Source organism: Chionomys nivalis, chromosome 26 (assembly GCF_950005125.1).
Source record: "Chionomys nivalis chromosome 26, mChiNiv1.1, whole genome shotgun sequence".
Classification (NCBI taxonomy): Eukaryota; Metazoa; Chordata; class Mammalia; order Rodentia; family Cricetidae; genus Chionomys; species Chionomys nivalis.
In genome coordinates this window covers 18,114,313-18,140,125 of record NC_080111.1, presented here as the reverse complement: position 1 = coordinate 18,140,125, position 25,813 = coordinate 18,114,313, and the positions used below count along the sequence as shown (strand labels likewise).

General features: G+C 45.5%; 1 protein-coding gene across 2 annotated transcripts in view; it reads left to right on the top strand.

The window, feature by feature from the left end:
• The first annotated feature begins 3,617 nt into the window (after nt 1-3,617).
• Nucleotides 3,618-25,813, top strand: part of Gsap (gamma-secretase activating protein) — a 77,853-nt gene continuing 55,657 nt past the window's right edge. The window contains exons 1-5 of one of the 2 annotated variants that reach the window (XM_057758714.1): nt 3,618-4,156; nt 12,262-12,338; nt 13,405-13,461; nt 22,013-22,082; nt 22,585-22,635. In XM_057758714.1, coding sequence (XP_057614697.1) covers nt 4,060-4,156; nt 12,262-12,338; nt 13,405-13,461; nt 22,013-22,082; nt 22,585-22,635 — 352 coding nt within the window. In that variant the 5' untranslated portion in view covers nt 3,618-4,059. Of the gene's footprint in view, nt 4,157-12,261; nt 12,339-13,404; nt 13,462-22,012; nt 22,083-22,584; nt 22,636-25,157; nt 25,212-25,813 lie in introns of those variants that run through there. The other variant, XM_057758715.1, reaches the window with a different exon arrangement.

Here is a 25,813-nt window from a genome sequence, read left to right as displayed (position 1 = left end):
TTTAGATTTTTTTCACACGGTATATTCCGATAATGGTTTCCTTTTCCCAAACTCCTCCCAGATCCTACCCACCTCCCTATCCCCTCAAATCCACACTCTCTCTTGCTCTCTCTCATTAGAAGACAAGCAAGCAACTGAAATTAATTAATTAATTGAGATAAAAACAAACAATCCAGAATAGGACAAAACAAACAAATTGGGGGGGGAGCTAAAGAAAAAGCACAGAGACACATCCACACACAGAAAAATTCCATACACATACGTACACATACATCCACACACAGAGAATTCCATACACATACATCCACATACATCCACACACAGGGAATTCCATACACATACATACACATACATCCACACACAGAGAATTCCATACACATACATAGACATACATCCACACACAGAGAATTCCATACACATACGTACACATACGTCCACACACAGATAAATTCCATACACATACATAGACATACATCCACACACAGAGAATTCCATACACATACATCCACACACAGAGAAATTCCATACACATACATATACATACATCCACACACAGAGAACTCTATAAAAACACAAAACTGGAAACCACATTATATAAGTGAAAACGGTTTACAAATTTTCAGAACTTTTGGGAGGTTTCCTTTTAACCTCCATCTTCCTTTTGATTTCCGGAATGTAAGCATAGTGGTTGAACCATCACAATCACCTTGACCTCTGAGGATAAGTGTGTGGTCAAAGTCCGGTGGAACAAGAGCTAAAAGGAGCTCGGGCCCTGGGGACTGCAGGAACCTGCCCTCTGAGCTTTGGACTACCCTCCCCCAGATGGGTGAGAAATAAAACCTGTGTTTGATTTATGGTTAATTTTGGTTTTTATTAACTTCTTGGTAACTCAGCTCTGAGTGCCATTCTCTATCTCAATCACTGGCAAGAGGAACTGTTACCTCCTGACTGGTGGAAATGGGTTCTGGAAAGTCGCAGTGACTACCACAGTAAATACTCATCTCTTGAACAGATCTTCTATTTATAGAAAAAGTAAATTGCAGCTGGGCATGGAGGAACACGCCTTTAATCCCAGCACTCGGGAGGCAGAGACAGGTGGATCTTTGTGAGTTCCAGGCCAGTCTGGTCTACAGAGTGAGTTCCAGGACAGAGAAAATGTCTCAAAAAAAAAGTACATTTCATTGAGAAAGCAACATTCTTAATGCCCACACAATGCCACCTCACTGTGAGGCCTGTTGTGCCTTTGATACAGACCTTAGGTATTTTCTAGCGAAGTTTTTTTTTTTTAAGCTTATTTAGGCTTATTTAACTGAACACACATGCATTTATTTAAGAAATGTTCTTTTAGACCCTACCAGGGCCTACACCCATAGAGAAAACTGACTGTATCTTCTCTAGAAGCCATCAACTGCCAAGAGTCCATGCCCCCCAGCTTCACTTCTGGGAATGCTCCATGCTGATCTTTTAGAGGTCTGTGCAGCCAGCCAGAGCTGCCGTGAGCATAGCAGTCATGCATATCCAGAGGGCACTGTTTTGGTCCAGTCCTCTTGACATCTGGTGTCTATGATCTTTCCACCTCCTTTTCCTAAACGGTCCTCAAGCCTTGCGGAGAAAGGACATGATATAGATGTCTCATTTATAGCGGCTCACCCCACAGACACTCACTCTCCGTACTTTGATGGGCTGTGAGTTTCTGTATTAGTCACCATCAAAGACTTTGCTGAGGTCAGAGAGTATGGGCAGAGGCATGAATTTAGAAATCAGGTTGCTACTATGTTCACTTAGCAAAATAATAGTAGTGGGCCCTTTTCCTGGGGCCCATAAACTCCTCATTGGTGGATTTTTTGTTAGATTTATTGCACCAGACATGCGTTTCCTGTGGTAGAGCCAGAAAGCCATTGGATCCCTTCCTAACAATTGGGCCACAGTCACACCGATGACCAATCTGAAGTATAAAACATTTGTGTTTCCTATCCTGTCTCATCCTCGGATTCTAAGGACCACAGGGATGCTTCTGGAGCATCTTAAGGAGCATCCAGGCATGGTGGTCACGTGGTTTTATGGTGCTTGGCTACACCTTTCTGTTTCTTGATTATTTATCAGCCCCTTTACTTTCTTAAACTTAGTTATTTTCACGAGTTTTTATACAAGCAAGAAAATCTTAATTTAAATTTTTTCTTGGTCAGGATAGTGGAGGGGAGCATTTAAATCGAACAATTCTGTGAAATAAGCTATCTTCCACATACAAGCAGCCCTTCTGACCTGACAAACACAGACACTGCAAACAAGAAGACAGTAAATTTTGGACAAGCGAGGTCATGTGTATAACAAAGCTATCAGACTCCACTTGTTGTAAAACTATAAAGCTGCTCCTCGTGTCTCCAGTGGCTTCCCCTTGATTCACTGCCAATGTTAGCATTCGATTTCTCTTAAATCTTCGTGCAAATTACAGATAAGTCAGTAGTTGTGAGCACAAAAGTCTCCATCCCCTACCTGTCACTGAGGAGACATTGTCTAGAGGAAAATCGAGACCTCTACACTTGTCAAGGAGTTTTCAAACCACAGCAAGACTTGGGTTCCATGGTTTGTGGAAAACACTTATGAGCCTTGTCCTGCTTCAACCCAGAAAATGCCCTGCAGTCTAAGACAGGGTATCTCTGGTACCCATAGTTGTGAAATTCCAACCTTGAGACACAAGTTAAAAAAAAAACATAATTTAGCATTATTAACACAACCATTCATTTTTCCAGGAACCCTGTTCAGCCATTGGTGGGGCGGAAGAGCTACCTCAAGACTCAAAATTGAATTTTAATCTCAGAAGTCTACCTCAGGGGCAACGGAATGTGTTAGCAATGCCACTCTAGGGTCAGGAAGGTCACTGTGGACTGCAGTGTGAGGAAGAGACTCTGTTGAGCAAGGTTGGGAGAACCTGGAAATTGTTCTAGGCAGAAGGAGTCTGGGCACCAGAGCAGTCGGGAGTTCAAGGTCGAGGTACAAAGGACTCGGCAGTTGGGTAAAGACTAGGCATAGGCAGTTCTTTTTTTTTGTTTGTTTGTTTGTTTGTTTGTTTTTCGAGACAGGGTTTCTCTGTGGTTTTGGAGCCTGTCCTGGAACTAGCTCTTGTAGACCAGGCTGGTCTCGAACTCACAGAGATCCACCTGCCTCTGCCTCCCGAGTGCTGGGATTAAAGGCGTGCGCCACCACCGCCCAGCAAGGCAGTTCTTCCTAAGAGAGTAAGTAGTTGGCCTTTTGTCTTGAGATACAAGGCTAGTTAGATGTTTGTTTTTGACACCAAGTCTCACTCTCTGGCTCCAAACTATTCTCCTGCCTCAGCCTCTCAAGCATGACCATGAGACACTGTAGGTTATTTTATCTTTAGCAACGGTCATTAATAAACAGGCGTTGATATACAGGATGGATGATATGCCACAGAGCCAATTTTGCTAACGGTTCATTCCTTAGCAGAGCGATCCAGATGCTAGATTAAACTCGTAGAGGAATAAGTTGGGTTGGGAAGGAACCCTGGGAGAATGAAGGTGCTCACAAATCTCTTCAGAGGCCACTCCTAGGCAACCCAGCTTCCTCAAGCCAGGATGCAGAGACAAAGAGAAGCCAGAAGGCAAGCTAACCCTCATCCACAGAACCACGTAATTTACATGCTCGCTGCTGCTGTTTATTGCTTAAACCCTACAGCTAAAACACCACAGCCAGCTCAGGAAAACAGGCCAAAGATGCCAGCCGCTTTCGTGGTAACCTGAGTCTCCTCCGGTGACCCAGGAAGCCGCGGGCTAAGCCTCCCGTCGGGGCCGGCGACAGCTCCCCCTCCAGAGCCAGGGAAGGGAGAGGCCTGGTGCCCGCGTCCAGTCTCGCTCCCCGGTGGCGGCGGCGGTGCAGGCTGCGGCCTGGAAGGGGCGGTGCTGGGATCCTCCGGGCTGGACCGCCCAGAACCGAAAGCAGCTGCTGCGGGGAAGGCGGGGAGGAAGGAGAGAGGCGGCTGCAGGGCCGGGAGGTGAGAGCCAGGCCCGGAATGTGCGCCCGGCCGGCCGGCGCTGCTGAGCCATGGCTCTGCGGCTGATCACCCACTTCGACGTGCGGGCGGACGTGCTCCCGAGTCTGCGGGCCCAGGCGGCGGCAGCGGCCGAAGGAGGCGGCGCAGGTGCGGAGCGCGCGTCTCGGAGGGGGCGGGCAGGTACCAGGGATCCAGCAGGGGCTCTGAGGATGGGGAGCGGACACCGTCCCCACGGGGACCCCTGGGGATGCCCCGCCCAGACGAGTGGTACCCGGGGTCGTCACCAGGAAGGGTCGGCGGGAGGCGGAGGGATGGCGCGCCCTCGCCTGTCCCCAGGGCTCACCTAGGACCAGGAGCGCCTCGAAGTGTAGGCTGACCCGGTGTGGTGGTCAAGAAAACGACCTTTTAAGTGTCTTAACAGCCACCTCACTTGTCCCCAGCGAGGATGCTGAGCATTTCCAGAGCGAAACTGCTTGTAAAAAGTGGAATTCAGTGGTTTCACCCCTTCTTTTAAAAAAGACATTTGCTGCATATCTGTGGAACAGTCTGTATTCCAGGAACAGCTCTGGTGGCTTAGGGGACATGTCCCTACAGGTGTGAGAGGGCAATGGGCCCTTTCAGGATGCCCGCAGCGAACTCAATGTCTGCAGGGTTCTAAAGGCACAGCAGCTTGCGCAAGAGCCACCAAGCACACACCGGCCACCCGCTCCATCCCACCCCTCACCGCTGTGAGACAGGGATGCTCAGCTTTCTACCCTAGCCTCCTGGTCAGTTGGAATTAGTCCCTGATGCTTAGTCTCCTCTGACGGGGAGGGAGGGGGCGGAAAGTGACTTTTGTGCATTCTTAGAATAGATCTGCCGGAAAGAGCAGGGTCTGTAATTTCCTAAATTTTCCCTTTCGTTTTTAAAGGCCATTAATAAGGAAGCATCCTTGGGGCTTAACGGCACCTCTGGGTCTCACCTTGTGTATAACAGCTGTACTTGCTCGCCTCTTTCTGTCTTTGGTTTTCCTTAGACACTAGGCTGTCGTGGATTGGGGCAGGGGCGCACCAAATTACCCGTATCCCCAGTTTCTTCCCTCTGAACTCCTGTGGAAGTCAAGCCTACGCGACTCCCGTGCACGGAGGAACATCGGTGATCCCCTCGTCTTTGCATATTGATTGCTAGTCATAAATCAACAGCTTTATAGCTTTTCGAAGGCTGCGTGGTTTCCACTTCACTTTCTTTGCTAAAGTTTTTGAAGGTCTAACTTTTAGAAGCAGTTTAAGGAACTCTAAGTCTGTTTCCCACCCCAAAAATCGATCCTGCTTGGTTTTGCTAAGTGGCAGGAGATTGCACATTAGAAGCTGGGTGGAAAATGTCACAGTCTTATGTTTCAGTCGTGTGTGTGTGTGTGTGTGCGTGTGCTGGCTTTTGACTTCCTTGCATCTTTCACTCACTGTGAAGAATTATAAACCTGTGTGTTGATGTCGCAGTAAAAATCTAGGCATTGTATTTTGCTGTTTTTGTTTGTTTGTTTGTTTTTGGTTTTTTTGAGCATGTCCTTTTGATTCCCACCACCTTATTACTTTTGATAATCACCACTGAGTGATAGCTTGAAATGAACAAACCAACCTAGGGGCCCGGGGCGGCTCAGCTGTTGAGGTGCTCGCAGCACGAGCATGGGGACCCAACCTTGAACCCCAGTGTTCTCAGAAAGCTGGGGGGCACATGGATGCTTGCAGGCCTGCTAAGACAGAGATAGCAGAATCTTGAGGCTTGCGGGCCAGCCAGTCTGGCTGAACTCCTGAGAGCTACCTCCAACAACTGAGGAGGATACCGGCCCTCAATTTCTGTCCTCCACAGGCACATAAACCTGTGTGAAATCACACATGCACGCACACACACACATACGCACACACACACATGCACACACACACACATGCACGCACTCACACACGCACTCACACCTCAGCCCTTGCAGGAAAATCTGAAATTAGACTTTATTTATAGTGTATCCTTTATCAAACATGTACGTGTAAATTATTTTTTGAAGATCCAGCTTTGAAGACTTCACTAGGAGTCACATGGCCAATGGCCATATGTCTCCTTTCTGCATACATGAACTTTTTAAATCTGAAGTCTTAATATCCTCCAAGGTACATCCATCTTTGTTGTTTATTGTGTGTGTGCATGTCACAGCGTACATGTGGACATTGGAGGGTGACTTTCAGAAGGGGGTTCTCCTCCACCTTGTGAGGCCTGGGCTTGGAACTGAGCATCTCAATGGCTCTGTGAATATTTTTACACCAACAAACTGAAAACTTTTTAGTTACACTAAGTGATCCTCATGAAACATGACATATTCTTGCCAAAACAGTCAGTGGGCTTGGCTATGCCAGTCAGGTAACTTTGGTGGCTGTAGGAGAGAAATGCAGTCAACAAGGACTTGAAGGGGAGGAAGCCAGGGTTGATTATTGTGTCTACTCCTGGTTCGGTCTTGAACTTTGGGAGTATGGTCTCTCCTGAAACAAAATGAGAAAATATTCACAAAAACTAAATTAGTTACATAAAATAGTTTAACATACGTTACCTCTAAATAGTGATTTAGAAACAAAGGCCCATGTACCTACGATCCAACTACAGAGTGAATAAATGCAGGGCCATTGGCGGCTGGGGTACTTGTGCCCCCATGAGAGTCTTCATCTCAGTCCCTAGAGGTGACCATCCAAATATTTATATTTTAACAATTTCATTTATTGATAACTTTAAGCCAGTTTGTATTGGAATATCAAGTAAATGAGAAGCACACTAGGCTTTCTTTTTACTTTAATCTCTTCTCGGTATTATAGGATTTATTCAGGCTGACTGGCTACACAGAAATCTTTATTTTTTACCGGGTACAGTATTTTATGGCGTGGCCTGTCCTTTTGAAGAAGAGCCTTCCCTTGGTACTATGAGCATGGTCAGTTCCTTCACGGATTGTCCCCAGCTAGCTTCTCCAGGTGCCTGCATCCTGCGAGGCATCGTGGTAGGGTATAAAAGCGGGACTGTGTTTGACTCAGCAGGAGACGACTCTGGCAATGGGGTTTCTGGAGCTCCACGCCTTCCCGGCCCAGGCTTCAGGTTTGTCAGAAGCGACCTGGTCTGCCAGGAAGCTTGGCTTTTCCTCGTGGGACTGCCTTCCTTCTCTCTCCTACGGGGCAACCCCACAGGGCTGAGCATTTCTTGGGAGACGTGTTTCACAGGAACGCAGCTTGGTTTAGCCTTTCTCTGGGGAGGTCCCTGAGTTTGCAGGTCCAGTTGGTGCCTTGACTAAATAAATATTCCGTACTGCTTCGGCGCCGCTGTAGAAAAGCGCGAGTTGAAATGTTGTCCGGGACCACCTGTGTAATTCTAGACAGAACCTGGGTAACCTTTCCTGGGCTTCTCCCTGCTTTGATTAGGCTTGAATCTTTGACACTCCAGATGGATTTTAAATCTGTACTCTCTGCATGGAGCGTGTCAGGCAACAGACTTGGAAGCCAGTTTTTCTTTATTCCCTCACATCCTGCGGAGTGATCTGGGGATGGGAGGGTGGCCTTAGTCACGTTGCTTGCTGTTTAGTCTTCTCTTGCCCCTCTCCTTCCTGGTCACGGTTCCTTCCGGTGTCCCTGGTCTCCTTTTCTGACTCCCGGTTCTCTTTTTATGGATTCCTGACAATCACCCAAGGTTTGCTCCTTCTCCTTCTATTCGGAGTGTGACATACAGCACACCACAGTGTTCCTGATTTGGGATTATAAAACCCGGTCATGCTGAGCCTACGGCCTGGGTGGGTTGCGTGCAGACTAAGAACAGGCCTGTTTCACCGCCTTGTGACCTGCATGTTGGGAGCTGGCTCACTTTTTCAGGTGCGGGGGATAAGACTGTATGACTCCCCTCTCTAAGAACTTGTCACTGGGAAGACAGAATTATTTCAATTTTTGTTTCATGGCACTAAAATTCATACACTTGGCCAATATCTTCTGATAATGTGAATCACTCTGCTTTGGAAAGAATGGATTAAAATGAACGAGATTGTTTGGGAAGCCGGCGTCTGTTTCTCCTCACCTCAGACATCGCAATGCTTGGTGTGTTTAAGACTTTCTGTAGCAGGTTCACTTACGCCAGTAACTTCCTTATCAAAATGAGTTACTGTGATCTCAGAGTATACTGAACTGTAAAATTAAATCACATTTCCTCATTTGAAATTGCTAAGCTTCCTCCTCTGGACTTTCCAGAGAACCTCTACTGGGGGAAGAGTCAGAATGAATATGTAGGCAAAGACGGTACTGAATACTCAGAGGAGGGTGTGAACACAGGGGCAACCAACCTCGAGAGGAAAGGCAAATGGGTTGAGTGTGCGACGAGACGTCATTCCAAATCTCCAGCGTGGCCAAATGCACCCATTTCACACACCCTTGAAATGAGAGCCACGAGATCAGCTAGAGTTCGCACTAGTTAACATATCCACGAAGACATCTTGATTTCTTTCAGTCCTGTGTGCTGTGGTTGCACCATATTCTGGACCAAGTTCTGACTCTGGTAACTCATAAATGTTGTGCAATGAAAAATATCTAGGGGAACTTGACAGGCGCAAGCAAGGGTTCCCACACTGGTCTCTCACAAATCAGGTACCCTGACCGGCTGAGATGGCCTGGGAGGTAAAGGCGCTTGTTCCAAGCCTGAGGCCCTGAGTCCCTCAGGGTGCAAGGAGCGAACCCAACTCCTACACACTGACCTCTGCCACGTGTGTCCCGTGACCTCTGCCACGTGTGTCCCCTGCCCTTGCTTTCACTCCCTCCCTCTCTGTTCTCTCCTCCCCCTTTCTCAAATACCAAATAAACAAATAAAATGTAATATGTATTTCTGTAAGACGAGAACATCTTGGTTCTTGTGTGGAGCATCAGTATTTCTTAAAAGGCTCCCCTCACGTTTCTAACACAGGCAGAGCTGAGTGCCATGGTATGTGTTATGGATTTGTGTGTGTAAATGTATACACACACACACACATCGTGTTTCTAACACAGGCAGAGCTGAGCGCCATGGTATGTGTTATGGATTTGTGTGTGTAAATGTATACACATACACACACACATCGTGTTTCTAACACAGGCAGAGCTGAGTGCCATGGTATGTGTTATGGATTCGTGTGTGTAAATGTATACACACACACACACATCGTGTTTCTAATACAGGCAGAGCTGAGGGCCATGGTATGTGTTATGGATTCGTGTGTGTATATGTGTATGTGTACACACACATGTACACACACACATGATAATATGATAATTATAATCTGTATTTGGTGGAGAATTTTTTAGTGACTTAAAAATAGATGTTTCGCCAGGAATTTTTTCAAGACTTCTTGTAAAGGAATTTCTTATCTCAACTGAAACCTTTTATGTTCACTTTTGTGAAGGGCTGGCCCAGTGTCCTTACACTCTTGAATGAAAAAAAATCTCAAAATATTGACACACTGCACTCTAGAAAGCTTTGCATCATCACAGGATGGAAACGAAGTCGCTGAACACTTCTCCAGCTGTTAGAGTCCCCGAGAGGGTAATCATTCATCTTCCGGTCTCGCCTGGCACAGGACACCAGCTCACTGTTCTCATTTTTGGTGTGAGGTGACCCCGTGCTGTTTCTCCACTGTGTGATGTTGGCTTGGGGGCCTCACCTTGCTGAACTCAGTTGTCCTTTAGGTGCAATGAGCCTGTGACCCCTGGGTCAAAGTGTGTATGAGGTGGGAATGAGAACACTGAGGTGGACTTAGCAGTCAGCTGACTGGATCTCGTTGTGATGTAAGAGCAAACGATTCTCCATATATTTCAAAATCAGTGTGAAGTGGTTCTGGCAGCTCAACAGAAATATATACCTGGCTATAAAAGTACGTGTGCGTTCTCACACAGAACTCTCGCACACTGTGTCTTGTGACAGACCACGTGTGTCCTCACAGAACTCTCACACACCGTGTCTCGTGACAGACCACGTGTGTCCTCACAGAACTCTCACACACCGTGTCTCGTGACAGACCACGTGCGTCCTCACAGAACTCTCACACACCGTGTCTCATGACAGACCACGTGTGTCCTCACACAGAACTCTCACACACCGTGTCTCGTGACTGACCACGTGTGTCTGTCCTCACACAGAACTCTCACACACCGTGTCTCGTGACTGACCACGTGTGTCCTCACACAGAACTCCCGCACACAGTGTCTTGTGACAGGAGGAAGAGAGGCTTCAGGGTGATGGTGAAGGCTCCCCACCAGCTCCAGCTCTGGTGTCCAGTTCTTCTGCTACCCTTGCCTTTATTCTGCTTTTCTTTTGAATTAGAAATACAAACAGAATGCATTGTAGGATGTTTTGTGTGTTTAATATAAACATTTGAATTTTCTATAACCAATGCAATACTATTTTAATGTCTGGATATTCTATTTGTGTATGAGCAACTCAGTTTAAGTCATTTGATTATGGTCAACTTTTGAGGAAGCTAAAAATATCAGTTTCTCCTCGATTCATGATACTCAAGAATGTTGTACAAACCACTGCTTATTTGAGCCCTTTACCTGGAGAATCGAGGCTGCCCTAAAAATTGTAGATGAAGATGGACAGTTAAATTTTAAATGAAATGTTTTGTATAAAGGTCCTTTATGTCCTGCTCTAGAAGATTTTTTTATTGGAAAGTACCCAAGTCGTAAGGACACAGAGTTCCATCAGTTTCCCTAGACTGACACCCTCAGAGTAGAAAAGAACACGCCAACTTCACATAGGTCTTCTGTGCTCTGAGGCAGTTGCTAGTTTGAGAGACTGATTTCATCAGTTTCAGAAACACATCAGCCAAGTAACGCAGTTGGTTTTCAGCGGTTATGGGGGATTTTGTGGTTTGCTCATTTTTTGTGATTCAGGGTCTCTCTGTGTAGACCTGAACAGCCTGAAATTCATAGAGATCTGCCTGCCTCTGCCTCCTGAGTGCTGGGATTAAGGGCGCGTCACAGAGGGCAAAGAGTATTCTAGGTGTGAACTGACACAACCACACTAAATGACCGTGGACCAATCCGATGAAAAGACAGTGCCAGCCAGGGAGGATGCCGAGGGAGGACCACCTGTCTCACACCGTGAGCATGAGTCGCAGGAGAATTAACAGGAAAGGAGAGAGAAAGTTGTACCACACGAGCCATAGCCAGAACGTCCATGTCATTGTATAAACACCAAAGAAGGATTTAAGGGGAAAGAGAAGACATTTTTCAATGAATAAAGTCTAACTCCTGATAAAAAGCCTTAGTTGTGCTTTTCAACACCAGAACGTGCACAATCACAAAGTTGTACACGGAAGGCCCCACAGGAGATTGTCCTCTCCTAGGTGTGACCCACTGGGGGAATGGCCACCGGGCACAGGTGTCCTAGGTAGGCTACTGGCAGAGACCTCTCCAAAGCCTCTACGGCAAGGGGATGAGATGTTCTCAGCTCAGAACAGAACTTTTCCACTCCTCGCTCCTCCTCCCTGTCTCCTCCTGGGTAATAAACACAGGAACCTTTTTGGGTCTGGAAATGGGGGTGGTTCTTGATAGCAAGAGAAAAAAACATTTTCGGACTCTTAACACGGAGCTAATCAAAGGCAGCATCCCGCGGTGGAGGCTAGCCGATGATGTTGAGTGGTCCTCCTCTATTGCACTCCATCTTTCTCGAGACACACTCTCAGGGAACCTGGCACTCCCTGGTGGGCCAGCAGGTACAGCAAGCTGAATCTACTCCTCCAGCAGGAGAGCTGCACATGTATGTTGCCAGGCCTGGCTTTTTACATGGGCGCTGGGGATCTGAACACAGGTCTGTACACTGGTTTGGCTGGCACTTTGCCAACTGCCAGCCGGAGCGTAATTCTAAGTTGGTGTGCCACTAATGGCATAGCCTCGGAATGCGCAAGAAAAGCGATCATACACTTGAAATTATTGGGATACAGAGCATACAGAAGAGTATTTGGTGGACAGGTGAAGAGGACACAGTCCACTGAATGTCTCTACGAGCTTGCCCGTGCACTCAGAGTGTACCCTCCCCCACGAGTCTCTCCCTGTCCTTTAAAGGTCGTGAGTGTTTTGACTTCTAACGGGAAAGATTACGTGTGCCTGCTTGTACAGTCTCTGTAACAAAGTCACCAGCTTCTAGTTTAGAACTTGATTTCTCTCATGAATACTCTGTTTGTTGGATATGTTAAAGCCATTTCCTGAATATTAGCTTGTCATTTTATATTCCAGGCGTTCTAGAAACAGCTTATGAGAGCTTGCGTGTGCTAAACATCGAAAGAAATGGAGACATTATTTACACCTATAAGGTGAGTCCATGCTGTCTTTTTATTGCCATGAATAAATACAACATACATTTTATTGTTTTCATCATTTAGATTATCCTTTCATAGAATTTATTTCTTTTTTGAGACAAAAATCTCGCTATACAGCAACGGCTAGCCTAGAATTCACCACGTAGACCAGGCTGATCTCAAACTCACAGATATCTGCCTGTCTCTGCTTCGCCAGTGCTAAGACTAACTTTTTACAGAAACTGTACTTCACTTTATTGAAGGGCAACAAAGACTTGCTGGTCCTTAACCTTTAACATCCTTGGCTTCTGTGTAGGTGATATTGAAGAGATGTTGGTAGTCCATCTTATGAGATATTTTCTTTAAAAAAAAAATCAGGTGAAACTACATATCTGAAATTCAAAAAAAAATGAATAGATGGATAATTTCATTTTCTCGAAGGAAGAAAGGGCCAAGACATTTAAACCTAACTAGTATGTTAAAGTTTTGTCTTTGAGAAAATGTTAACTATGGTTACTCTGACATCAGATGGAAATATAACCATAGTTGACACGGTAGATACTTAACAATGTTGTCAGATGTTGGATGCTCTATGGAAGATTTAATTTTACTGACAACTCTGCTAATAGGGACACACGAAGGAGTAATTCCAACAGATAGTTCTAGACATGTGTTCCGCCGTAATTTGTTTCCTGTTGATAAAAGAAAATTCGTATATTGTGGACTGGAGAGAGGGCTCAGCCATTAAAGGCTAGGCTCACAACCAAAAATATAAGAAAATTCGTAAATTGTATTTAGGGATGATGCATTTAAAGACTCAATTTTACTTACTTACCGATAATATTCTTATATTATGGATTTTGTTCAATACCATTATCTGTTTTGTGATATTTACTCCCTTAAGGATACGGCTGGAGGTTCATGCTAAGGCAGTCCCCAGAGTCTCTAAACTGTTAGTGGTGACCCGTTCTTGCTCCAAGTTCCAGGGCCTAGCTGAGTTAGGCCTGGTCTTCTAGATGTATACAGCAGGCTTCCTCATTTCCCAAGCAATGGCACTAACAAACATCTGATTGATTTTTAGGATATTAAGGGGAATGCTGTCTTTGGATTATATGACTGCCAAACCAGACAGAACGAGGTAATTGTAGACTCTTAGCTGACTCTTTTCTTTTTCTTTTGCCTCCTCTGTTTTCAAGGTATAAAGCTCAATTTTGTTTTCCAGAAACTTAAATATTTTCATTTCCCCCTTCTCCTATTTCTTTAGTTTGTTTAAATCCTTGTTGTCAAAAAAAAGTCCAATGACCCATGAACCAAAATGACACACACAGTCTTAGTTCTTTGAAGTTCAACTAAAGTTGGCTCAGACGAATTTTACAATAGTATGGAGAAAAAACTGTAAGTAGGAAGTCCACCGCCTTCTGCAAGACCCATGTGTACTCCTAGGTCATTCTGCAAGACCCGTGTGTACTCCTAGGTCATTTTCATAGCGGCCCTTGGCTCTGAGTTCTGATTCTGGCTGACTTTCATGACGCTGTTTTTGTTCATTTTTAGTAACAGCCCAGGTTTGGAGCTGGTTCCTTAGTTTTATTCAAACCTACTCCTGCTAGTTCCTGGTCAGTGTGAACAAGGTTTACCTAATTGGGACTTTAGGCAGTTTGTGCTTAGTAGGAACATTTGAGAATCGTGTCTTATTGGCCTTGAACTTAAAGATCCATTTTGCGTTCTAAGTTTCTCACAGGTACCTCTCTCTTTCGGCTTCAGTGCAGAAAGTGGTCATTCTCTCTCCCATCCCCCCCCCCCCGCCCCCATTCCGCGCACGACAGCTCATTTCTCTGATTCAATAACTACGCAGTCAGTGTTCCCCTTGTGAGCATCCAGAGTCTCAGGGATGACCAAGGCAAATCCTGTTGAGACACAGTCTGGGGAAGAAGCAAACAAAACTCTGGGTGCTGGGACAGTCCTTCTCTTGGCTTCTAGATGGTCCAAATTGTGAGAAGATGCATCCTGAAGCAGCATTATGTGAAATTTTAGTCTGACTTGGGTGGGGGTGCAACTACCTTCTATGGATATGTTCATCCCTCCTGGGCCTTTAAGCTTACTGCTTCTTTGGCTTTTCAGATATGGAGATCACTCAGGAAATAAATTGGCTAAGGCATAAATTAGTAGGAAACTTAACCAGCTTTACGGTGATAAATAGGCACATTTTTCTTTACCCAAAGTTGCTGCTGCCACAGTCTGCTATAATGGAGAATCTGAGATATTCTCTCTCTCTCTCTCTCTCTCTCTCTCTCTCTCTCTCTCTCTCTCTCTCTGTGTCTCTCTCTCTGTCTCTCTCTCTCTGTCTCTCTCTGTGTCTCTCTCTCTGTGTCTCTCTCTCTGTGTCTCTCTCTCTGTCTCTCTCTGTCTCTCTCTCGTTTTTAAAGACAGTGTCTCTGTGTAGCCCTGGCTGTCCTGGAACTCATGGAGACTCTCCTGCTTCTGCCTCCTGAATGCTGGGATTAAAGGCGTGTGCCACCGCCACTGCCCAGGAAAGTTTGGTGATTTGTGAAGAACAGATGTTTAGTTCTTACAGGTTCCAAATGTTGGGAAGTTCAAGGTCTAGGGTCCTATATCTGGTAAGGGCTTTCTTCCTCTGCCATGGTACATGGTAGAAGGGTGAGGACCGGCAAGCAAGAGGGGTCTTGATTCACCTTTATGCTAATACTCTCTTAGTAACTAACTAGGGCTGATAAAGCCATAGTCCATTAGGAGGGCAGAGCCTGTGACCTAACCACCCTTCCCTGGGCCTCCGCCTCCAGACATTGCTGTACTAGGGATTCTCTTTCCAGCCTATGGACTTGGGAGACACAGTCAAACCACAGAAGTCACTAATCCCACTGTCTCTTCTATGTTTCCCATATGTTCAGAACACCTTACAACCCACGTTGCTCCCCCTGGCTCTTTGGTTGAGGAAATAGGTTTGCATATCAAGTCATCTGGACTTGGCATTTTCTTTCAAGTTCTGTATTTTTGTTTTGGGACTGTGCCACCAAGAGAAAGACAATGCTTTGTTTCCAGGCTGGGTTCAAGACTGCACAAACCTAAAGATCCCCCACCTTCCTACGTGGTTTTGTTTTTAAACAGGCAAAGCTGCCAAGTCCCAAGCACCCTTGGCCCAGTTTTCTCCGGTTCTTACATCTTGTGTAACTAGAGCGTGACAGGAGAACCAGGAAGGTGACTCTGGTAGGATGTGGGTGTCACGGTTCTGTGCCATTTCATCACAGAGCGCGATTCTGTCGCCGCTACTGCAGTCAGCGAAAACCGTGCACCGTGCACCGTACATCCAGAGAGCTGCTGACGGCTGTTTGCCAGTTCCTGGGAAACTCAGGGTCCTTTACTTCTGAAGTCATTTACTTTCCTAAATTTGCAGTTGCTGCCCATATGTTGCCCCTCTTTACAAAGACTTATTTGTGTATTTATCTACTTTGTGAGTGTCTGCGTGAGTGTGTGCGTCATGTGCGTGCAGAGCCCATGGAGGCGGGAAGAGGGCATTGGATTCCCGGAATGGGAGTCTTCTGCAAGAGCTCTGAGCACGCTTACCTGCTGCGCCATCTTTCCATCCGCCCCCTTCCATAGACAAGACTTCTACTTAAGCGCTTGTTCTGTGCTCCTTGGGGTTAAATCCACAGCCACCGTTTATGTCAGGCAAGCGCGGCACCACCGAGCTGCAGCCTTAACTCCGTGGTGTTTTTCAAGATCCGAATTTGATGACACATATTTTGCCTTTGTTGTTAAATGGAATTTAGACAAATTGAACTAAGGAAAATCCACTGCTTCCTACCCATATTTCCATTCTTTTCATTGTTTCATCTTTTTTTCTTTTCTCCTTTCTTTCTTTCTTTCTTTCTTTCTTTCTTTCTTTCTTTTTTTTTTTTTTTTTTTTTGGTTTTTCGAGACAGGGTTTCTCTGTGGTTTTGGAGCCTGTCCTGGAACTCACTCTGTAGACCAGGCTGGTCTCGAACTCACAGAGATCCGCCTGCCTCTGCCTCCCAAGTGCTGGGATTAAAGGCGTGTGCCACCACTGCCCGGCTTTTTTTTTTTCTTTTTTTTTTTTTAAAAAAAACATTTTCTTGATCTTTTAGGAATTTGCTTCAGTCATGGTAACTCAGAGTTGTGGGCAGGTCACATATTCTCAGTTTTCTTCACCTGGGTGTTTCTCTCATTTATTCATTTTGAAGGATGATTTTTGCCAAGTCCAGAATTCAAGCTGACAGCTCTCGTCTTTTGGTTCCTGAAAAAATGTCCTCCTTCCTCCCTTCATGGCCTTTTGTAGAAAACCCATCTTTTAATACGTTTTCTTTCTGTATTTAAGGTGTCATTTTCCCCAATCACTTTTGAAATTTTTTTTCTCCTTTGCCCTTTATTTTATGAAAATTTACTTGAGTGTGTTTCTATGGATCTGTTTGGGTTTTTGGGATTTCTTTTCTTTTTATTTATAGATTATTATTATAAAACCTCCTTTTTATTTATTCTCTGTATCTTTCACATCAGCCATCTCCATCCCATTCATTTCTTGTCCCTTCATATCTGCCCTTGCAACCTCCCCCACAAATAAAATAAAATAAAATTTAAGAGAAAAAAATAGAAAAGAAAAAGGGAAAAATCTCGTCCTGGAAGCTGTAGTGTGACAGAGAGTCATGTGGTACACCCTTTAGTCCGTTTGTTTTTCCTTGCAAGTGTTCACTGCTCTTGCCATGGCCATTGGTCTGGCTGGAGGCCTCTGGCTTCTGCTACACTATCCATGCTGGGCCCTCACAGGGACACCCTTGGATACCCTGCTGCTGCCCTGTGTCGTCATGGAGACCCTGCAGCTTTGGGTCTGCAGGTCTGGTCCCTTCACATGCTCTAGCAGATCATAGATGGGCGGATGTTGGGGTGGGCCAGCTCCTAGCCCTGGTTTGAGACTGGGCAGCTGCTGGGTTAGTCAGCCCGCCAGCTCTTCCTGCTCTCACCGCCAGGGTGAGCCCTCGAGCATTGCCCTTGCTAGTTTACACCTTGCAGCAATGAGCAAGGGCTGGGCAGGCTCTCCTGCTTTCAAGCCCTCATCGCTGGCTCTCTCACACCTGGACCACTAGGGCCAGCGCTTACTGTGCTGTCTGGCCGAGGTGCAGGGGAGCTCTCCCGAGTGCTGGTCTGAGGCTGGTGAAGGGAAGGAACAGCTCTCCTGCTCTCATGACCTCAGGGTCAGCTCTCCTATCCTCCATTGTTTGGGTTTTCATTCAGTTTCTTGAATCTTTTGTCCAATTTGGGGCAATTCGCTCATCAGTCACTATGTCTGCAAACACTTAAAAAAAGTTTTACTTTTTTCCTTTCCTGGACTTTAATTGCATCAAATTAGTTAATCAGATCTTTGTGATAGTCAGGGGTCTATGAGGTACAACTCCTTTCCCTTAGTCCCAGGTAATTTACTTTGTGCTGTTCAGATTAGGTATTTTTTTTTCCTTCAAGTTCTTGTAATTTTTTTTAGTATGTTGTTATCATTTAAGATTTTAAAAGCTGATTACTGTAATTTTCAAAAGTAAAACTTCTTTGCATTTTTCTTTATCTGTGTCCTTGTTAGGAGTTCTACTGTTTTTATTCAGTCACATTTTAAACTTCTTAGTCGAGGCCTTTTTGTCTTGTATTTTGTGTTTTGAAATCTTTGCCACAGCCTCTAGTATTTGCCACCCTAGTGCCCAACGTCTGTTTTTCTCACTCAAGCTGAAGTTCTCCCGGTTCCTGGCATGACTCATGGTTTTCGTAGCTCCCAAGAGAAGCTAGGTCTTATTTAGCTTTCTGTTCCAGTGTCTCCTCTGACACAGAACTTGTGGAGGACTGTAGGGCACCATCCCACTCCTGCCGTGGTGGGGGCGAAGACTGGAACTCTTCCACTTGGCTTCCTTTGATGGGACCCAGCTGAGAGGGTCCCCTGTTGGCGCTAGGTGGAGATGGGGTTTTCAGCTTCCTGCTAGGCTTCACCTCCTCAGGGTCAGGAACCAGGGTGGGTGCTGGGAGACCTGAGGTACGAGTCCTGGCTTCGCGTCCGGCCTTCTGCCGGTGCTCCATTGAGGAAGATCCGGGCCTCCTCAGAGCTGGGTCCGGGTGGATGCCCACCATCCTACATGGCTTTCCGTTGGGAGGAACGTCGTGATTTCTACCTGGTCTTTTCTAATCCCATCTGGCAGGAGTGGACAGCGCCTGGGGCATCTGGATGGAGTGGGATCCAGTCTCCCCGCTCAGCCTTGTGGGTAATGGGACAAGTGGGGTCGCCTTTCCTCAGACTGTTCGCTAGAAGAGTCTGGGCAGCATCTAACAGACTCTGTCTTGCTGGTTTTCTTGTTTCTTTGCCTGGGGCGACGGAGGGGGGTGTTTCTGTCTATTTCTGGCTTCCTTTCTGCTATAATCTCTTTTTTTAGCTTCAAGTCTAGATATGGTATGCAAAAAAAGCCACCGCTGCCTCGTTTCTCAGAACTCGGAGTCCCCAGAGTCTGTGTTTCCCCACCCCCAGGATGCTGTAGACCGAACCCACAGCTTTGTGCTTACGGGAGAAACACGAAATACGTATCCAACCTGTTTTCTTTACTCAACTTCCCAGGCTTCTTAGTTTTATTTTGTAGACAATGTTCAGGGTTTTCAGCTTTACTGAGTGGGAAGACTGGGGAGAGGGGAGTCTTTTTTGGTCTTCCTCTGCAGTTTTAGATGATGACCCTCCTTACATGGCCAAACAGGAAGCAGCACACTGCTTAGCCATAAGGAGGAAAGTTCCCTTCTTCCCCGCCCCTCTCTGACCTCTCTTCCTCACTCCCATCCCTGCTGGCCTACCCTCAGAGCAAGCAGGCGGAAATAAGGCTCGCGCTGGTGGGATACAAGTACCTAGCAGACTTTTCTGGGGATTAAGACTGTTCTTCTCTGATTCTGCTCACATGGAATGTGAGATTGGAACCGCCAGGGTTTTGGGGACCAGAACTTGGAGTTTTGTTATGTAGAGGCTAAACATGTGTTAAAGCCAGAGGGTTAAAAGAATGGTTATTTCTATTTCTGGATTAAACCATAGCTAAAGCCCAGACTGACCTCACATTATCCTGTTCCCTGAGCCACTGTGTAATTGCTTTTCTGCATAAACTAGTTTGGTGAATATTTTTGATGTTTATAATGAAGAATTCTATACTTCTATTCCTTGTGTTCTAGAAATTCTTGCATAGGCTCACAAAGATGTATTTGAGGTTTAAGAATGTATCTCAGTAGTAAAATACTTTCCCAACTCGTACAAGTTCCCAGGTTTGAGCCCCAGCACTAGAAAATAATACAAATGAATGTTAATTGCATCATTTTAGTATCTAAAAGTAGGAGCTAAATTAAATTAACGCCCATGAATAGGTTATTTGGGACTAAATGCAACTGCCAAGGGATGAAGCAGTCTATTAAGCTGGGCTGTAGTAGAAGGCAAATATGGCTTACAGGGTAAAGGGCTTGCAGGAAAACACAAGTTCACAACCCAGCACCCTCTGAAAAACAACACAGTATGTGATCTGCAACCTCAGTACTGAGAGTGTGACAGGCAGGGTCTAGGGACCCGTGGGCCTGACCATCTATCCAAAATGGTGGAGTGTGATAGAGAAGGGACTGGACCCTGACCCCTACTATTCACAGCACACGCATAGGTGTGTGTGTGTCTGCATTACACATGCTTATCACACACACACATACACACACGCACACACAATACACATACACACACGCACATGCACACACAGACACACATAGACATACACACATACATAATTCACACATACATACACATACATACATACACATACACACACATAGATACACACAATACACACATACATACACACATACATACACACATGCACACATACATACACACACATTCACACATACATACACATACATACATACACACACACACACACACACACCCTGCAAATGAACACTGGCACAGAAGGCTGTCACAAACATTTTGCTACATGAAGCGAAGCATTTGAAGGATAATACACTCTGTGCGTGTTGAAGACTAAGAAACGTAAGGATGCAGTATGTATAGAAATCACTGGAAGGCTACTGAGTGAGTTACAAACTTGCCTCTTGGAACAGATTTGATGTTACCTGTGGTTTGGAAGGTTTAATGTTATATTTGACATCATTTGCATCTTTTGAGCATCAAGATTATTCATGGGTGATCTCATAGTTAAAAGTATAAAATATTAGAAACAGTATATAATCTATGATTTTTTCTTATTTATAAATAAGGATCACTCAGAGCCAAAAGTTAAAAAACCAAAACTTCTATAGGAATACATCCTTGAAGAATAAAATAAAGTACTTTCCTCAGAAAAGAGCTTATTTTTAATTGTGTGTGTGTGTATTGTGTGTGTGTGTGCTTGTGAATGCCCCAGAGGCGTCAGATGTGGGGGGAGGTGTCTGTCAGATGTGGGGGGAGGTGTCAGATGTGGGGGGAGGTGTCAGATGTGGGGGGAGGTGTCAGATGTGGGGGAAGGTGTCAGATGTGGAGGGAGGTGTCAAATGTGGGGGAGTTTCAGATGTGGGGGGAGGTGTCTGTCAGATGTGGGGGAAGGTGTCAGATGTGGAGGGGGGTGTCAGATGTGGAAGGAGGCGTCAGATGTACATGCAGTTATGAGCTGCCTGACATGGGTGCTGGGAACAGAACTTGGATTCTCTGCACAAGTAGCTCATACAACTGAGCCGTCTCTGGAGCCCCAAATTTAGTGCCCTCATATTAACTCAATGCTCCCCATTAGTAACTGTTTCCCGTGGAGATGTGGTGACACAGCCAGAGTGTGTCCTCAGTCCTTAGACTACACATCACATCTTTCATCTTCATGACTGTTTTCATTTTCCCGAGCTTTGATAAAGTGGAATCTTTTGATTCCCCCCCACTGTTGCTTCAGACAGGGTCCCACCATATAGCCCAGGATGCTTCCAACTTGTACCCCTCCACCTCAGCCTCTGGAGGGTTGGGGTTACTGGTGTACATACCATGACCGGCTCTCTTGATATTTTGAACATTACAAACATTCATAAAAAAGAAAAGATTTCTTATCCACTCCTTTAATATGAAATACACTTTTGACATATTCCACGGTATCAGAGTTGAGTGTGTCATTGGACTGAAGCCTTTCTCGTCCCCTATGCTAACATCTGGGTGCCCCTTGGACAGCATAGGCTGCACTGAATGCTCTCTGAGTACTGTCCTCTTGACCCTCATACCCCCATGAGATGTTTTCCACTTACTTTGGCCATACCACTCCAGTATTTCTCAGTCCTCATGATAACATGAGACACATATTATAGTCCTATGTTAATTATGATGATTAGGTAAGTTGAATAATTTTTCCAAAGTCACACAGCTAGAAAACAGCAGTCAGGATTCGACTGTGGGTCTAGCTTAGTTTCAAAGTTTGTCTTCTGAACCACGTTGGTTGTCTCATAGCTAAGTTTCAGTGCCCCATGTGGCAGAAAATATTAAACACATTTTCCTTGAGAAATAATCCAGACCATGACAGCACAGACTAGTTTACTCTGTGCTGTAGGGAGCGTTTGCTAAATAATGTTTGGTACAAAGTTTAATAGGAGTTTGCCTTCATACAATTGTTATTCACTGTGACCTCCCTTTCCGGCTGTTTTAACAGCACCTGTACACCTTTGAGAGGGATATGCGAGCTGTCAGCTGCTCTGTCAACAGCGAGAGGACTTTGCTTGGTGAGTTGAGATCCCATTGCTTTTTGTGAAGAGCTATGTCTTTTAAGTTGAAGCATTTGGATTTTGCAGTATTTGACTATAGCAGAAACTTCGCAAAAAATACCTGTTCTATTAGACAACAATGAGGACACTAAGAGAGACTTACATAGATCTAATCTACATGGGAAGTAGAAAAAGACAAGATCTCCTGGGTAAATTGGGAGCATGGGGACCTTGGGGGAAGAGTGAAAGGGGAAGGGGAGAGGCAGGGAGGGGAGCAGAGGAAAATGTAGAGCTCAATAAAAATCAATTAAAAAATTCAAAGGCAAAAAAAAAAAAAATACCTGTTCTATGTAAGTCAAGTTTGAAACTGAGCCTGCAGGACACAGCTATAGGAACGGATACTTTGCGGTCATCCACAGTGTTACGGTGATAGACCATATTGATTTCAGGTGTTCAGCGTTACACTTGAACAAGCTGTCATGCAGATCAGTTGCTAATTGATTTCTCTCTTTTCCATCAGCTGCAAGTTTCGTCCAGTACACTAAAGATGTAAGGAGTGAGCTTCAGCCGGGTAATGGAATTATTCTTCTTTTGTGTGTGTTGACGGATAAAGATTTGTTGGGCTAAAGGCAAATTTCAAGCTCTTTAGAAGTGCCTCTATCTTAGAATAAAACGTTAGTGGTCATTTAAGCGCAAGCAAGACTTTAAATCTTGCTTCTCAAGTAGGCAAGAAGGTGCGAAAAATAATATAATAGAGATTGTAGAAAAATGAGGTGATAATTAGCCCCTGTAGAGTAAATGAATGCTGAGACTATACTTGACATCTATGGCTAGAAGCTAATGTAAAAGTAGGGAAACTTACAATACTACTTTAAAAATATCTGATGAAATATTGATTAATCTCTAATGCATTGTGGATAGTTCATAAATACAAAATAAAACACAAATCTGTTCAGTTATGAAAACCCACTTTTTATTTTCTTAGCCGTGCAGAATCTTTCACTTTTTAAATTGCAAAAGGTATTCTGTATCATCCACCTGCCCTATAACATGACAGTATTTACTGTGCACGCTCGGGCCCCCTGCATGGTGCTGCGGGTACTTCTTTGGAGTGTTGAGGCGGCTATCCTCAACCACGCATGTTCACAGAGGCCAGATACATAAATAGATTTGGTGGAAGGAGAATGAGCATCAGGCTCGTGATTTTGTGAAGTTTTGTGCAGGTGTGAGAACCTGCGTTCGTTTTTAAGCTCCATGTAAAAACAACGCTTGTTATCTTGGTGTTATGGAGGTGGAGACGGGCCATCCCTGGTGCTCACTGGTCAGCCAGCTTAGCCTACTTGGCCATTCCAGGCCAAGGAGGGACTCAGTCTCACAAAGCAAGATGGATGGTGCCTGAGAAAGCCTTACACATTTGGCCTCTAGACTCTACTGTACACATCAACGTGTGTCCTCGTAAAGATACATAGCCACATAAAAAAGGAAAATGAGATCCTTTTATTGTTCCCATTGTTAAATATTGCATTCCTCTTGGTTTATTTTGTATGCCTGCATGTGTATGGGCATGCGTGTGGAGGTCAGAGGACAACTTACAGTAGCTGGTTCTCTCTTCCGCCATCTGGGTCCTGGGGTTGGGTTCAGGTGGTCAGGCTTGGCAGCAGGGGCCTTCTTCTGCCGAGTGTCTCACTAGCCTTGTTTCCAGTTTTAGCACAGACACAGAGAAATATTTCAGTTGTTTAATGAAATGTGTTCATCCGCTGAAACCCTTCTTGACCCCTGAGAACTGCCAAAGGAGGAACCGCTACTTAGCGGATTTTTGTTGCTGCGAAGGGCAGTTAAGTCCACTGGAACCAGCTTGGCAATTTGTTGAGAATACTTGACTTTTATGTAAAAATTTAATTTATAGAAGTTGGCCCAACTATTTTTTAGACTCTACTCCAGCAACAATAGTCACCAGCAGGCTGGAGTCAGCCCGTGAGCTACCGTTTTAGTCCTGGACCAGAGGATCTGATTTCAGCCCTTGCTGCTGTGTTCCCAGGTGGCTCCCCTCTGCTCTATTTATTTGGCCCTTGACTCCTTATTTTGTTAGCCTAGTTCCTCTTGGACGTATTCTGTGGTTGCATGTGATGGAAAAACCCTTCACACGTACATTCCACCGAAGGCTCACGAGGCCGTGCTGGTCTCTGAGGCTCACATCTCCCCACGTCTGACAGAGGCAGGAGAATGGGAGCCGAGCCTCGGGAGGGCTTTTGTGAGATGTTGGTGGGCTAGCTGTCTTATCTGGAATCTCACTGCTTAGTCCCTCTTACTTCCACCCTGCAATGACATGGAGACCTAGGTCACCCATCCTTCGCGCTGCTGGCCTCCTCATTCCTTTATACTCTTGACTGTTCCTAGGATTTGATGTAATGCTCACCTCAAGGGATGGATTTGGACCAGATTATGTAGGATGGACTCTAGAACATCAGCATGCTGACCCCTAAACAAGGGTTTGAACAAAACAGGACCCGGGGCCCATGTGATGGACTCCTTTGTCCTGGGAAGACAAGGTTCCTGTTGTATGTCACTGCCGAGCTGGTGGGGCAGGATCCACACACCTTGGATTTGCACTGTGTGGTCTTCTTCTTCTTGTTCCTGGTTACATTTAGTCTGAGAAGAGCTCTATTACGCCAGCACACTCAGAGAAACTGTCGTTTTTACTTGGTATTTATCATTTCTGCCTCAGTGCCATGCTTAACAATAGTCAGCTCTTCATGTCATCCAGTGCACTCCCAGAGAAAATGTACAGTTTTACTTGATATACAATCAAATCCTATTCACATATGCTTGCTCGGCCTTGAGTTTGGGCACCTGTGGTGAGATTACTCTCTGTGTCTCTATGAACAGTAGCCTGAATATTGTTAGTTATCATAGCACACACAAAGTAACTGGCATCGCAACTCACCCTTTATCCCAGCCCCTGAGGTGAGAACCAACTCTGTCCAGGTATAATTCCAGAATGTTCCCCCTCAGCTTCTCTACCAACTTCCTGCTTTTATCTTTAGATCGTTGGAAGACTCCATCGTCTATGTTACAGACTGGGAGGATGGATGGATGGATGGATGGACGGACGGACGGACGGACGGACGGACAATAGGCCAGCCCATGGTCAGTGGGTATCAGGGAGAGGAAGGAAACTGTCCCCCGTTTCCAGTCTGAAAAAGGAATGATTTTGAGGTGCCCTCAAGCAGGTTAAGACTCAAGGCGGCCACTAATGTTCTAATGTTTCATGTCTACTGTGCTTGTGGTCTTAGGGTACCATCCCCACTCCTCAGGTAGACTTCTCACGGTTAGAGTGGACCTGTCCCCTTCTGGCCTTAGTTTGGGTTTCATTAGAAACAGCATCTGAAGCAGAGAATCTGGTGTTATGGGTTTATTCAGGACATGGAAACCCTCCTGGGGCATGGTTAAAGAGGCAGCGGAAAGAGGGGGACATGAGTTGCATTTCTGACGGAGCAGGACTGGACTAGATGGTGTACATTCGCTGTTTGCAGAGACTGATGAAGACAGTGAGCTCAGGTGGGGTGGGGGAAAGGGAAGTCAGAGGAAATGGAGGTGAGCGGCAGGGTGTTTGTCTTCCTAGCAGAGAACACTGGAAAGACCTGGTCTACACTGTGAGCCAAAGGGAATCGTGTGGGCTAAGGATGCATCTGGACATAAAAAACAGATCTGTCAAGATTACTTCTGGATTTGATATGCACATGAGAAAA